Source organism: Puma concolor, chromosome C1, assembly GCF_028749965.1.
Source record: "Puma concolor isolate L17-30 chromosome C1, mPumCon1.1.hap2, whole genome shotgun sequence".
Lineage (NCBI taxonomy): Eukaryota > Metazoa > Chordata > Mammalia > Carnivora > Felidae > Puma > Puma concolor.
The window spans coordinates 54,073,953-54,090,297 of record NC_141674.1 but is presented as its reverse complement, the minus strand read 5'-3'; the positions used below and the strand labels follow the sequence as shown (position 1 = coordinate 54,090,297).

Genomic DNA, 16,345 nt, shown 5'->3' with positions numbered 1-16,345 from the left:
CCCCTACCCCATTCATGCTCGCTCTCTCTCTCTCTCTCTCTCTTCCTCTTTCTCTCTCTCTCTCTCAAAATAAATAAACAAAAAACAGGTAATTCATACTAACAAATTAAAATAGTACAATCATATGATATCACAACACAAAAAACTTTCGATAAAATTCATGATAAAAATTTAGCATACTAAGAATAGAAGATAACTTTCCTAATCTGAATTTTAAAAATGCCCAAGTGGGTCACCTGGGTGGCTCAGTCAGTTAAGCATCTGCCTTTGGCTCAAGTCACGATCTCACAGTTGGTGAGTTCGAGCCCTGCATTGGGCTCTGTGCTGACAGCTCAGAGCCTGGAGCCTGCTTTGGAATCTGTGTCTCCCTCTCTCTCTGCCACCATCCCCCCTCAAAAATAAACAAACAGAAAAAAAAAGTTCCTAGGTAAATCCTGCATCAAATATTGTATTTAAGTAATGGTCAAATATTGATAGCTTTTCCTCTGAGATGAGGAACAAAATAAGGATAATCACCATCACCACTTCTATTCAATATAGTGAGAGAGACCCTAGCTAGTGCAATAATGCAAGTGATGAAAAGTCTAAGGATTGGAAAGGAAGATATAAAATTGTCATTATTCACAGAAATATAACTGCCTGTAAAAATCTAAAAACTATTAAAATTAATACGTGAATTAGTCAAGGCCACTGAAATAAGGTCAACAAATAAAAATCAGCTATATTTCTTAACAACAAGCAATAGAGAATAAAATTTTAAAATACCAGTTACAGTAGCATAAATAAAAGCAATTACCAGTGACATCATTTCTAAGAAGACTTATGACATCTATATCCCAGTATTTCTGCCATAAAGAGGGAAGTTTATGCTCAGCTCAATCCCATTGTGGTAGATTGTTCTAATTTTTTTAAGGAACCAGAAATATAGAATTGAATATATAATCTTCAAAAGTTGTAATGTTGGCTCAAATTCTTTAAAATCACTGAGGTCATTGGGGCGCCTGGGTGGCGCAGTCGGTTAAGCGTCCGACTTCAGCCAGGTCACGATCTCGCGGTCCGTGAGTTCGAGCCCCGCGTCGGGCTCTGGGCTGATGGCTCAGAGCCTGGAGCCTGTTTCCGATTCTGTGTCTCCCTCTCTCTCTGCCCCTCCCCCGTTCGTGCTCTGTCTCTCTCTGTCCCAAAAATAAATAAACGTTGAAAAAAAAAAAATTTAAAATCACTGAGGTCAAAATAAAGTCATTTTATATAGTCTGAATAACACAAATATATGTAGATATAAAAATATTTTGTATTTCCCTGTGTAGTATCTCAAAATGAAACTGAAATTAAACAAAATTCAACAAAAATATATATAATACACAAAATTAAAAATATATATAATATGCCAACTATAATGTAAGAGAAGTAAAAGAAACGTTATTTATAATAAAACAGGGGCGCCTGGGTGGCTCAGTCGGTTAAGCGTCCAACTCTTAGTTTCAGCTCTGGTCATGTGAGCCCCACATCGGACTCCGTGCTGATAGTGCGGAGCCTGCTTGGGAGTCTCTCTCTGTCTCTGTCTGTCTGTCCCTTGCTCTCTGCCCCTCTGCCCCTCCCCCACTTGTCCACTCTCTCAAAAATAAATAAACTCAAAAAAAACCCCAAATGGGGGCGCCTGGGTGGCTCGGTCGGTTAAGCGTCCGACTTCGGCTCAGGTCATGATCTCACGGTCCGTGAGTTCGAGCCCCGCGTCGGGCTCTGTGCTGACAGCTCAGAGCCTGGAGCCTGTTTCCGATTCTGTGTCTCCCTCTCTCTTTGTCCCTCCCCTGTTCATGCTGTGTCTCTCTCTGTCTCAAAAATAAATAAACGTTAAAAAAAAAAAAAAAAAAAACCCAAATGGATTTCAATATGCAAATGCTCAAGCAGTACTATATTAGAATATATAATAACGTAGTCACACACATGTACTTCTATGTAGACTGAACGAGACAGGTGCGTTCTACTGGTTTCTCAAATACAAGCAGCATTGCTTTGGGTAAGTAGTTTTTCTGAACAAAATTAAGTATAATCTCTCCTCAATTTACACAGCATTTGTAATCCTGGAAATTTCAGTGTATATATATTTCAGAGTAAAACCAGTGCACGTTCTAGGCTTAGAAAAGTATAGAGGGTTTTCATTTACCTGTTCAGCAAAACATTCGAAAGTCGCACAGGACACAAGATAATTGGTCACTGAATGCAATAGTCCGGAGCGTTGCAGGACATCTACCACATTTCTGGTTTCTTCCCAATGAATGCTTCTAGAGCCCCTATTTACTTCCAGTGTGTCCCCCAGAAAGCAGTACTGTGCCCATTTGAAAACCACTGGTAGAGACCAGCCTTAAAACCCAGTTGTATCACATGCTAGCCCTGAAAACTAAGAAATCAGTCAACCATTTACAGATCATCCCAGCCAACATATCATTTCTCCAACCTACCCAAGTCACAAGCAGCAATGACAAAAATCCCTGAAGGAATTTGAGTTTCCTCTAAAAGTATCAACACAGTCATAGTGGTTAAGAAAAGTCACAACATTTTTTGATTTCCTTACACTTACTGTATGGATTATGGACTGACGGGATGTACACCACAGTCTTCTTAATATTTAGCACCCAGAAGTCTAGGTCTGTCCATATTCAAACACTCAATCAGATTTTATAATAACTTTCACTGAAAAATCAGATTCTTTCAAGAACTGCCCGCATAGACAATGCTCTAGAGAATGCTCTACACCTGGTTTTACCACATTAAAATGTTATATATAACTTCATTTGCTCCAAAAATGTCATGCTTGTTATTGTGAGATAAAATATGAAAAAATAACAAAGTTTAAAAGAACTTTTTGTCCTAAACTCTTGGAGAAAAAAAATTTTTCCCAACCAAATTTTCAAACTCTCTGCTCCTATTCCTTCATATCACTACTTTTAAAACCTTGTTACATAAAATACTCAGAGAACTTACTAAAAATAAATGGGAAATTTCAAGCTGACTTGGAACGCCTATTTTCCAAATAAACAATCCAGAAAATTAGTCAAAAGCCATCATTTTTCAGGCTCTCCTATGCCTTTTTATAGTAAGTAAGTTAATTCTAATAATAGACGACGTTGAAAATTTTAGTAGTAAGTATGCAATTTCACCATGTGACTTATGCTCAAGCCCTTGACTACCACGTGTATGATGTGGGAGGTAAAATTATCTGGGTTTGAATCCTAAGTCTGCTACTTACTATGTGTCCCTCTACAAAATTCTTAATCCATTTCTTTACATGTACAATACCCCCTGCCTTACAGCGTTGTGACAATAAAGCACGTCACAGAGAGCTTTTCACATACTAGTTGTTCATCAAATAGCAGCTATGGTTATTATTATTAATTAACTGTCAAGTTTGCCAATATCTACTTATTAATGCATTCAACTATTTTCTTCTTAGGTGCCTCATACATAATATTTTCTTTTGGCTTACAAACCATTTTGAGATATGCAGGGCAAATGTTATACAATACCTTTTGTATTTAAAAGCCTCACTGAACCATCTTAAGACAAGATGTCCCAAAAGGAGAAGAAAGAAAGGCATTTGTTAAATCCCAACTCCGCATTTACTGAACATTAGTCATGTGAGGATAGCTTATAAAAATTCAGTTTCTGCCTACCAATACCTGGATAATTTATTTTCCCCTGACAATCTCTTCAGATTTTATCTGATTCTTTGTTTTCAGTCTTCCGAAACAATTCACAACATTGTAATAGTTTTTCTGTGGTATTTTCAGCATAAACACTAATTTTTAGATATTTACGTTTCATATTCAGGTCACCAACTGGTACTCTGGAACCTAGAAATAGCTCTCATGGTCTGGTTACCATGGTCACACCTTTTCCTCACGACCCGGCACAGATGCCACGCACACGCACACACACGCACACGCACGCACACGCACACGCATACGCATGGCCACCTCACACTGTATACTCAGCTGGTCTCTGTCAACACACACCTATTTCCCGGCCCTGGAAAGAGTCTATGATCATTAATAAATTGGCTTGGAAGGGTCTTGGGAGACCTTAAAAAAAACAATCATTCTGAACCTGTTGGGGATCTTAGAACTTTCTGAAAATCTGAGGAAAACTCTTGACGTTCTCCTCAAACATAAACAAAATGGACATGCATAGAGAAGACTGCATTTCACAGACTCCCGGAAAACCATGTTAATACACTGTGCTGTATTTCAGCGTTTCTCAAACCCTCGGCTGGGATTCACAGTAAGAAACAGACCTGATATCAAGGCAGCCCATACCTACATACATAAACAAGCACAGAATCTAAAACAAGTTTCAGAAAACAGTGTTTACCCTCACTGGGTGCAGTGGTGTCTGATACCTTCTGTGCTACGTCATCTTTCTAAAATGCTGCTGGAGACTCACTAGATTCTTTTCTTACCACCCACAATCGTAAGAGCAGTGATCCAGTCTAACATTTCTTCATTTTAGAAATAAGGAAACTAAGATCCAAAGAAACAAAGGGTCTTGTCCTTGGTCACATTTAATAAGTTAGGTGGTACAAGCCCGAACCTAACTATCCTCAAAGCTCTTTCCAAAACAAAGGGAAACAAAAATTCTAAATACCACCTCCCCTCAAAAAGCAGCGAGAGACGTGAACCTTAAAACACATTGACACGCTGAGAAACTGAGTGTTAAAATTCCAAACCATGCTGAATATTAGCCTCATCCTGAGCGTCCAATTGAGGCAGTCTTAACTTTTCTAAAACATGAGCATGGCCTAGCATGACATGGCATATAAGCAATTTTTTTTTTCTTTCCAAAAACCCTTTCTCTGGCCACTGACTGAAATCAACACAGGGGAAGCCAACACTCTCAAGTTCATTTGAAATACTTTAATTACATAGGCACAGGTTTTATTTGTTCACCAGAGGCTGGCTTAGGAAACGGCAGTGGAGAGGCCCTCTTTCCACTGGCCAGGCCCATGCTTACATAGCTCTTTTCCCTCACCTATGGCTGCTTAATTAAAATTTGAACATCAAAACCACACAGATCAATACATGGATGTGAATGATCCAGAGCCTATTAGATGTTGATAACTTCCAACATCAGCTACCCCTGGCTCTTTTAAAGCTTCACTACAGAAAGTAGCATTGCTTGGAGACTTCATTACAGTTTAGTGGATTAAAATGCCAGTCTCCTCACTGGCCTCAGGCTGTTTATGGCTTTTTTTTTTTTTTCCTTTTCATTTTTTGGTGTGTAATAAACATCACTGGCCACCACACGGTAAGAATCTTGTAACAAGCCAGAGAGCAGCTGGGAACTGGTCTGGGGAAGCCCAAGCCGGGCGGCCCTGCGTACAGGAAGGAAAAGGCTGGGGGCATGTGTCGTCTCCCCCTCACCCAAACAACTTCGCGTGGGAGAGAGACCCAGTGGAAGCAAGTAACCTCCCCGGGGCGCGGCATGCCAGACTCCACCTGCGCACCCCAGCCCGGGTGCCCAAGGGCAAAATGCTGGGGCCTCCTTAACACAGAGCGCACGGGGAAAACAGGGTAGGGTGCTAACTGCTGCGCAGTGGCTCCGGTGAGAGCAAACCGACAGCCCGCGGGGGGAGCAAAGGGAGGCCGGCAAACCCTAAAATTAGCGCTCGGGAAGCAGGGGTTGGGTACGGTGGCGCGGAGATGGCGTCCTCTGCTGCGGCGGCTTCCCAGGAGCTTTCCTGGAAGGGAGGCGGGGGGGGGGGGGGGGGGCAGGGGGGTGTGCTTCCCCAGGAGCCTGGCCCCTCTGCGCCTTCCACCGGCACCCGGACAAGGAGCAGGAGCAACGCAGCATGAAGGAAGGGCTCCCTCCGGGAACAGGGTCTGGGAACACGTGGAGCCTCCGGAGACCTTGGGGTCTATCGCTCCTCCCCCAACTGCGGCAGAAAATTTAAGGAGCCTCGTAATTTAAAACATCAGAATCCTCCAGAATCCCTGTTGTTGAACTAAAAAATTGGTTGGCTCATTTTAGTGAGCCCTGCCCTTCCCTGAGTTTTCATTTAAATCCTTTTCTCTCTCCCACCATGGCTCAGACAGAATTAGAGTGAAGGGCTGGAGGGTAGGGGGTAAGGTACCAGGGACGTCTCTAGGCTGGAGGCTGGAGGGGTGGGGGTAGTTTGCATCTGAATATCTCTGCAAGATAAACAGTTCTGAAGGTCAATGATGGCTCTCCGTTGGGTCCTCCCAACGTTAAGGATTGACGTTAAGGAATTATCTGTCAACGTTTTTCTTGTGAACCCAACGTTTTTCTTGTGAACCCAAACTGCAGAAGTCCGAAGTATTTCAGATATTCCAATTGCAATAATGCATGGAAAGCCTACATATTAATTAACTATTGTGAACTCTCCCAAAATAAAATTGTCAAAATCCTGGGAGCTATTATAGAATCTGTGAAATGGAAGTATCTGTAACTCAGCCAGGATTAAATGAAGAATGCAAAAATATTGTTCTATTTGGTAGCACAAATATGGAAAACTGAATGACACAATATTTGGAAACTAAAAGCCAGTCATTAAAAAAAAAAAAAGTCATGTTTATTATATAACTAGAATTTTAAACTAACATACACAGTAATTTATAGTCAGCCATTAATACAAACTAAATATATCTGCGGAGTGACATCTCATCCCTAGCATCTTTTAGCCTCCCCTCTGCAGTTGACCCCTTACCTTTATTTTCAGAATCTTTCATTCTCTCTTTCCTTCCTCTGCTGCAAATGAGCAGGAAAGTCAGGCTGGTTCTCCAAACCTGACTTTTGATTTGTCATTCACAGAAAGTCAGCGATCTCAGGGGCGAAGTCCCTCAACGGAAGAGCACCCGAGCTCTGATAATTGCATGCAAGTCAGTGTGCGGGGTGATAATTTTGCTTATGCTGGAGCTGAAAGGATGGGGATGAAGGCCGACGTAAACACAAATTCCAAAACATGGCATGGAACTGGATCTGGAGTCTAGGCTTGCCTTTCCTTCTCTAAGGTTAGGGAACTAACTGCTTAGTGCCTCCTCGGCTCTCTAGAGACTTGGTTCCGGTTGAAAGGTGAATGTCTGTGCCATGTGCCATGTGCCCAGCGTATTCTCAAACAGAGACCTTAATTTTGGAGGGAATTAAGAGACCTGTGCTTTCTCTTTCATATTCGTTCATTCAACAAATATTTCTTTCACCTCTCTGTGGACCAGGCTTTATGCTAGGTAGTGAGGATACAACAGTGAAGGGGACCAGTCCCTGTCCTCAAGCTGCCCACAGGCTGTTACAGTACAGAGACCTACAGTGTAGTATGGTGACCTGTGTCTGCTGCATGGACACGTATTATTGAACCCAGTTTATCCAGGTGTAAGTCGATTCTTAAAGCTGAGCCAGAAATGGGGATGAGACCATAAAAGCCCTCTCTTAGAGACCAAGGAAGATTCAAGCAAATCTTTCAATCATCCAATTCAATCATTACATAGCTAGGATTCATTCCTTCATTTCTTCGTTCAACAAATGTTTATTTGTGCCAGGTAGAATTCCATCTGTTAGGGATTCAAGAGTACAGAAAACAGACCAAATCCTGCTCATAGCTGTTACATTTTGGTGGGGGTATTCAAACAGACCTAGACAAACAAATATAAACATATAATAAATAAAAATAAATGCCATGAGGAAAAATGAAACATGGTAATGAAGTAACACACATGCCATTTTAGACAGGGTGGCTAGAGGAGGTATTTATTTTATGAAACATGGGTCAGTGTCATCATAGTCCCTTTGGAACATCTTCATTCAGACATTGTCTTTTTTTTTTTTCTTTAACGTTTATTTCTTTTTGAGAGAGAGAGAGAGAGGGACAGAGTGTGAGCAGGGGAGGGGCAGAGAGAGAGGTAGACACAGAATCTGAAGCAGGCTCAGACCTGCTTCAGTGGGACCGTGAGATAATGACCTGAGCTGACCTCCTCTGCCGTAGTTGCTCTGTAGGTGATGGGTAGTGGTTATTCCCCACTATAGATCAGTCAGCTGATCTCCAAAAACATTAACTGACCCAATTCAGGACCTCACTAAGTTGTGAGTAGAGCAATAACAAGAAATACACCTACCTGTTGCTCTCATCCCCAGAAATTGCTGGGTGAAACACAATATTGACATGGAAAATTTGCTGGAGCAGGAGTCAAGATAAGAGAGTTGAAGACCTGTCTCCACACTATTAACTGAGTGGTGTAGGGTAGGTGACAACCTGTCTAGCACCAGTTTCCTCATCTGTAAAGTAGGGCTAATCATATGTGTCCTGTGTGTGTGCAAGGCTTTTCAGAAGATCAAAAGGGAGAACAGATGTGGTACTTTGTACACTAAGTCCTATATAAAAGCAAGGTATAATTAGCAACATACTTGGGCTAAGAGAACTAACTGCTAGTGTTCATCTGGTCATTGCAGCCCAAGAGTCAAATATAGCTGCAGAGTAAAAACCTGTCCTGGCCACTAGGGGTCCTGGAGTTGATTTCTAGCTACCACACTGTAAAGACTCCTTGAAAGTTGGGGGAAATTTTTAGTATTTGGTTTTTGCTCCCATCTTTCCTTGGCAGTGAATACCTTTATGCTCCTCTTTGACAAGTTAAGACCAGAGAGGAAAATCTGCCTTCACTGGAACTCCTTGCTGGCCACCAAATGAACCATGTTGGTCCACTGACCACGGCAACTCCATTGCCAAGGACCAAGTCCAGGACAGCCAAAATGTGCCCAGTTAGGAGCACTTTAGGGCCACAGAGGGGAGACAAGAAGTAGGTGGTGAGAGGCCACCATTTGTGCACTCTTTCATTCAATAAATAGTCATTGTGCCAGGCACTGCCCTGAACACTGGGAATGAATGACACAGCTGCTGAGCAAAGCATTCTGTCCTCAAGAAGCTTGTGGCCTCAGGGCAAGAGGTTTCTACAAGGTATGCTGATTTAGTGATTAAGCAGAGGAATGCCAACGCCTGCCTGCCTGGGTTTCAATAGAATGGCAGGGGCCATAATGCAGGAGAGATGGTTCAAACATGGGCTCTGTCATTTACTGGCCCCTAAAGTAAGCCAGGACACTTTCCTACACCTCTCTCTGTCTACATTTCCTAATCTGTAAGATGCAGATAATAATGGAACCTATCTCCTAGGGTTGGGTGAGGCTGAAAAGAGTCTATATATATATATATATATATATATATATATATATATATATACACACACACACACATATATACACACATGTGTATACACACACATACATACATATATATATATATATATATATATATAAAGTACATGGCACAGAGCCTGACACATAAAGTGAGGGCTCCATAAATGCCATTAGACTAATATTACTACCTTGTGACCTGGGTCAAATTTACCCCTCTGCGCCTGATGCAGAAAATAATAACTAGCTTGTAGGGCTACTGTGAGAGTTACACATCAGAAAGAATATAAAGGCCTTGGCATAAAGGCCTTTGTTCCCTCCAGGGGGTGAGCTTTAATCAAGTAGGCTTCCCAGGAAAAAACACAAGGAAGTGACAAAAGGGCTGCAATGTTTTCCAACATTGCAAAGGAAGCAATGTTTTCCAAGGGTGTGGTCATTTCTAGGGTACCCAACATTTTACCCAATATTGAATTTTGAAAAGTTTCAGGGACACCTGGGTGCCTCAGTCAGTTAAGCGCCTGACTTGGGCTCAGGTCATGATCTCACGGTTTGTGGGTTCAAGCCCTGCATCCAGCTCTGTGCTGACAGCTGGGAACCTGGAGCCTGCTTCAGATTCTGTGTCTCCATCTCTCTCTGCCCCTCTCTCACTCACACTCTGTCTCTCTCTGTCTCAAAAATAAATAAACATTAAAAAAAAATTTTTAAAGTTTCAAACATACAAAAAAGTTGGAAGCATTGCATGGTGCATTTTGTTCTATTTGCTTTATCACTTATCTGTACATCTCTCTATCCATCCTTAATTGAATTAAAAGAAAATTAAGTGGAAAGAGGTTCAAAGTCCTTTTCAAAGGCTCTTTTTGAGCCTTTATTTTCCCCTCCTGCTACAATATTTATAGAAGCCTTAGACCTCTGATTCTGGGGCCAGTCCAAGCAGGGTCAGGTGAATTCTCAGAAGCCTTGTCCTACCCCACAGTAAACCCCAAGGTCCCACCCAGACAAGAATGGGCTCAAGCCTTGGAGCTTTCCAAAATAAAGCAATGTCTCTGACAGACCCCACACTTTAAATAAGCTGGTACCAAGGAGCACTGTAAACAACCATTAATGGAAACGATCCCCTATCTCAATAACTGGATTTAGCGAAAGCTCAGACAGGCTCCACTGGCCACCAAGTCCTTTCACAGCTCTGCACAGGCCTTGTCTTGGTTGATGCCACTTCTGAGTCACCAGACCAGTGACTCATGCCCAGTAAGGGAGGCCATCTTGAGAGCAAGACCAAATGGAATTTTCAAGAACAATGAGTGAAACCCTGAACTGAACAAGAATAAGGCTTTTTATTGTCCCTTTCAAACAAAAGCGAAAGAGAAAATGTGGCTGTTAATATTGTGGGTTCAACTTCCTAGCTGGAAATTTTACTCTGACGAAAAACTGAGCAAAAAAGATCTTTTACGTTCTCTTGGAAATTTGAGAGCAAAAGAGACTTGAAGCTTATGTTCCAAATTAGGCAGACCTAATGACCTTTCAATGACTTGCCCCGACCCTCTTCTAGCTTAGTCATCCATTCCCAAAACATGCTGAGGTGGTGATGGCAGGCACTGCCACATTCAATCTTCCTCCATCCAGCCAAGCCCCTGTATGGTTTGCTCAGAGCATCTGTCTGGCCATAAAGGAGGTGAAACAGAGAGAGAAAAATTGCTGACTGGGGGTGAAGGAAGGTTTGTGATAAGGGTCACCACAGAGGAGGGCAGCATGACTGTAAGAAAAGGTAGGTAGGCTCGCATGAAGCCAAGCTACAAGACAACGAAGAAGGCATTGCTACTTGGAACACCAGCTCTGTCCCAAGCACTGTTCTTTTTTCAACGTTTTTTTTTTTTTTTTTTTTTTTTTGGGACAGAGAGAGACAGAGCATGAGCGGGGGAGGGGCAGAGAGAGAGGGAGACACAGAATCAGAAACAGGCTCCAGGCTATGAGCCATCAGCCCAGAGCCCGACGCGGGGCTCGAACTCACGGACCGCGAGATCGTGACCTGGCTGAAGTCGGACGCTTAACCGACTGCGCCACCCAGGCGCCCCCCAAGCACTGTTCTTAACAGCATCTTCGTACATTTATTGGGAATTTATTTGCCAAGCATTGTGTTTAAAGCAAAGACTTTCACAGAACACTGCCTGGTTTTGCATCCCAGTGCATAACTTTGGAAACGTTACTTAACCTCTCTGTGCTTCAATTTTCTCATCCGTAAAACAGAGGTGGTAAAACAAGGTTACCATCAAAATTAAATAACATAAAAATATGCACAGGTTTTGAACAGTGGCTGGCACACAGCAAGCAGTGCAGTTGTGTTAACACTTGCCGTTCCATCTTTTTTAGAGGAGAAAAAAATGAGGCAGAAATGAAAAGTGACTTGCCAAAGGATACATAACTAAAAAGAAGTGCAGCTAGGATACTTTTTTCTCAAAACAACATTGTGAGGGAGGTGATACCATCTTCCTTTTATGGATGAGAGTTTGCAAGCCCAAGAGAGGCCCAGTAACTTGCTCATGCTGGAAGTTACTCAAGGCAAATGGGATAGTTAACATTTAGAACCCACATTTGCTGACTTTAAAGCCTTTGCAGATCCCACTGGGCCAGAGTTTCTCAAACTTTAGCATACATCAAAATTACTGCAAGCCTTGTTAAAACAGATCTCTAGGGGCGCCTGGGTGGCTCAGTTGGTTAAGCGTCCCACTTCAGCTCAGGTCATGATCTCACAGCTTGTGAGTTCAAGCCCCTGGTCAGGCTCTGTGCTCACAGCTCAGAGCCTGGAGCCTGCTTCAGATTTTGTGTTTCCGTCTCTCTCCAACCCACCTCCTGCTTGCACTCTGTCTCTCAAAAATGAATAAACTTAAAAAAAACAACTTTAAAACATATTGCTAGACCCTACTTCTGGTTTCTCATTTGGTAGCTCTGAGGTGGGAGCCAACAATTTGCATTTTTAACAAGTTCCAGGAGATGTTGATGCTGCTACTCTGGAGACCACGCTTGGATAACCACTGTTCAACAATCATGCACCTGTATGCAGAAGAGATGCTAGGGGGAGAAAGAGAGCCTAAAGATCACAGGTCAGTGAGTCTTTTCCACTCTGTCACAGTGTTGATTACTTCACAGAGCCTAGCAAATATCCTCATATTTACATAGACCTTTCCTATTTATGATCCCATTTGATCTTTCCAATATCCCTAGGTAGTAATCATTATCTCCACTCAATGTGACTTTTTTAGGGACATATGGCTAGAAAATGGCAGTGAGGAATTTAACTGAAGATCACCTGTCCTCCTCTCCAAGTAACTTGTCCTGGAAAGCACATATGCTGACAGAGACTGGCTATAGTTCCAATCTCTGTCTTTCCTGGGGAAGACTGCAGCTCAGGAAAGGGCTCTTTGCCCCACCAAGGCTTGGGGGGAGGTAATTTCTGGTGGGAGAAACTCAGAGCCAGTTTTCTTCCATTATTTCAAGGTCTACTTCTTAAAAAATACTTTCACCAACTATTCACTTCCTTCTCTGTAACCTAAAAGTTTTGAGATTTGCCTAAAATGTAGTTCTTTTAGAAAGGCTGGAAGCATTTGGAGGGTTAATTTCCATTGGAAACAGCTTCTCCATATTCCCATTAGGAAAAGCTTGAATGCTTAGGTATATTTTTTAAAGTTGTTTGGACATATAAGCCAACAAATGATTAATATCCAGAGTATTTACTTATTTTTTTAATGTTTATTTATTTATTTTGAGAGAGAGTGTGGGGAGTGGGGAGGAGAGAAAGAGGGAGAATCCCAAGCAGGTTCTGTACTATCAGCACAGAGCCTGACCTGGGGCTCGAACTCACAAACCATAAGATTGTGATCTGAGCTGAAACCAAGAGTCAAATGCCTAACCGACTCAGCCACCCAGGTGCACCAGTATCCAGAGTATTTAAAGAACTGTAAGTGAATAAGAAAAAGACAAACCATCAAATTAAAAAAAAAAAAAAAATGGGAGGGGCGCCAGGGTGTCTTAAGCATCCGACTTCGGCTCAGGTCATGATCTCAAAGTCCATGAGTTCGAGCCCTGCATTGGGCTCTGTGCTGACAGCTCAAAGCCTGGAGCCTGCTTCAGATTCTGTGTCTCCCTCTCTTTGCCCCTTCCCTGCTCATGCTTGGTGTGTGTCTCTCTCTCAAAAATAAATAAACATTAAAAAAAACTTTTTAATAAAAAAAATGGGAAAAGAGATGAATAGGCCTTATTCACACATAGCCAATATTCATGTGAAAAGATCTTCACTTCATTATTTGTCAAGGAAATTTAATATAAAACAACAGTGCAGTACCATTTCACATTCATGAAATGGGCAAGCATTAAAAAGTCTGACAGGATGTAAGGAATCAAGAATCGTACACACTCCTGGTAGGAACAAGATTAGCACATGTATGGAGATCAGCTATCTTTCCAAATTAAAAAAGGATATACTTCTAACCCAGTAATTGTCCTTCTAGGTATTTATCCTACTTACAGTCACAAATGATCATATGGTAAATTTCAGGTGCATTCTCTTTGGATGTACCTCCATATCCGAAAGGATCTTTTCATTAAAAACACAATTTATTGAATATCTGCTGCATTCAGGACACAGTGTTAGGCTGAAAAGATGCCAAGAGTCCCCCAAAGCTAAACTACTTCTCACTTGCAGCCCTGGTGGAATAAAAAAGGGTCGTGTGGAAGACCTCCTGGTTAGTACAGAAGGAACAGCTGCCCCTAACGAGCTTCTGGCCATGTTTTATTCCCACAGGTTACTGAGCTCTCCAGCCTCGTGACTAACCATCATTGGGATGTGATTGTATGGTAGACTATCTGAACTAATATTAATAAAAATAATAACTACCACCTTGTGAGCTGTATCCCAGGCACTTTATATACATTAACTCATTTGATCATCACCGTAACTTATGACATAGGAATTACCATCTCTCTTTTGTTTATGTTTATATCATCTCTATTTTATTTACATATGTGATACATGACTGAGTTTTGGAAAGATTTAGCACCTTGCCCAAGATCATACGGCTTATTACTGTGCCACTTACTGATGGCAGATTCAAATCAGAGTCTGGCACCAAAGTATATGATTCTAGATGCCCAAATTGGTGGCTATCAATTATGAAATGATGCCCCATCATTATGAGAAATTCAGACCACCTTTAAAAAAGATATCAAATATGGGGCGCCTGGGTGGCGCAGTCGGTTAAGCGTCCGACTTCAACCAGGTCACGATCTCGCGGTCCGTGAGTTCGAGCCCCGCGTCGGGCTCTGGGCTGATGGCTCAGAGCCTGGAGCCTGTTTCTGATTCTGTGTCTCCCTCTCTCTCTGCCCCTCGCCCGTTCATGCTCTGTCTCTCTCTGTCCCAAAAATAAATAAACGTTGAAAAAAAAAAAAGATATCAAATAAAACTGGGATATGGATTTCTTTCATTGTAGGATATTTATTGATTTTACTTCTCTGCATTTTCGTGGAGGGAGATGTGGCAGAAAGAATGTATGGGCAGTCAGGCCTGACTCTGCCACTCACCAGCCATATGGCCTCCCGCAAGTCACTGTCTCTTGGTTCACCTTCTCATCTATAAAATGGGGGAAATAAACACCATCTGCCCTCCCTCCTTCCAGGGTGCTGTCAAAATGAAACAAGATCTTATAGTTGACCTATTCTATAAGCTGTAAAGTATATAATGTAAGACATTACAATGGTTGTAGAGGAGAGGGGGAAATAGAGAAATATAGTGATCAACCAAGATCTTACTTAAGAAAAAAGAGGTATGGCATGGCAATGAGCCCCAAAAAGCCATGGGTGAACTCTAGGACAGAAACAGAGAAGAGAGAACAGGACAGCTATGTACACAGTATAGACCTGGCTTTAAAAACCATAGAACTAGAGGGGCACCTGGGTGGCTCAGTCGGTTGAGCACCAACTTGGGCTCAGGTCATGATCTCACAGTTGGGTTAGTGAGCTTGAGCCCTGTAGGGATTCTCTGCTGTCAGTGTGGAGCGCACCTGGGATCCTCTGTCCCGCTCTCTCTCTGCCCCTCCCCTGCTGGTGCTCTCTATCTCAGAAAAATAAACATTAAAAAAAAAACACTATAGAACTAGAAAACTTATTCTAATCCATTTTACTACAGTGGGAATGTCCATTTAGTCCTCTTTTGTAAACGTTCACACAACACCTGGAATTACACTCTGCATATAATTATCACTCAAGGAATACTTGTTGCAATGACCCTTCACTTTGACTCCTCAGGCAAACTAAAGAAAAGGGGTGGTCAGCCTTCAGGCCTATGAAGTTTCAACAACAGTTCAATGGCAGTGTGGAAGGAATTTAATTGTGCATTGACTAAAATAACCCATTCTTTGAAAGCCAGCAAGATGACCATACCAAGCCAGTGTTGCTCTAATGACCGACAACAGAAAAGCTTGTTTTCTAATGCAATAAATAAATATTTAAAAGACAATTCTTGCTCTTCAACCAATTTAGTTTCAGAATGTTTACTGTGTGCCAGCACTTTACAATGATTAACACATTCAGCTCATCAATTCATTTAATCTTCAAAACAATCCTGCAGTGGAGATGGGTGGGGTGACCACTGTATCTATGACAGGGCCCTGGTGCAATGTAGTTTCTGCCCTGGGTCAGGTCGGCCATTTTAGAAATCAAGACATATCAGTCTCTCAGAAAAAGAATCCTCAGATGATGGAAACAGAAAGAACAAGACAAAACCTACCCCACCCCCACCTCCCCCCACACACACTCTCACACACACACACACACACACACTCACACACATACTAGCAAACAGGTATCTAGAAGGTACCAAGCCCGGACTTAGCCTGGTAGGGGATATAAAGATGAAGTAGATGAGAGCCTGCCCACGTGGAATCTAAAATACCAGATGAACAGTGACAGATTCCGTAGAGGTGAGGACATACTAAAAGAAGAGGTTACAGGTGGCAGAAACCTGAGGAAGGCCTTCACAGAGAAAATGGCATTTGTGCACCCCTGATGGACAGGCGGGCTGAGAGAATAAGGAATGGATGGCCATTACAAATACGCACAAGGCAGCGAGCTAGCAGATCAAGTCATGTCCCGGCTTAGAACACTTCAGTAGCTT

General features: G+C 42.3%; 1 protein-coding gene across 2 annotated transcripts in view; it reads right to left on the bottom strand.

The window, feature by feature from the left end:
* DNAJC6 (DnaJ heat shock protein family (Hsp40) member C6) overlaps positions 1-16,345 on the bottom strand; it is a 153,383-nt gene that overhangs the window by 135,793 nt on the left and 1,245 nt on the right. Inside the window, exon 1 of one of the 2 annotated variants that reach the window (XM_086717214.1) lies at positions 6,719-6,936. The exons of the other annotated variant lie outside the window; for it this stretch is intronic. Coding sequence (XP_086573340.1) covers positions 6,719-6,740 — 22 coding nt within the window. The 5' untranslated portion in view covers positions 6,741-6,936. Of the gene's footprint in view, positions 1-6,718; positions 6,937-16,345 lie in introns of those variants that run through there. 2 annotated transcript variants of the gene reach the window in all.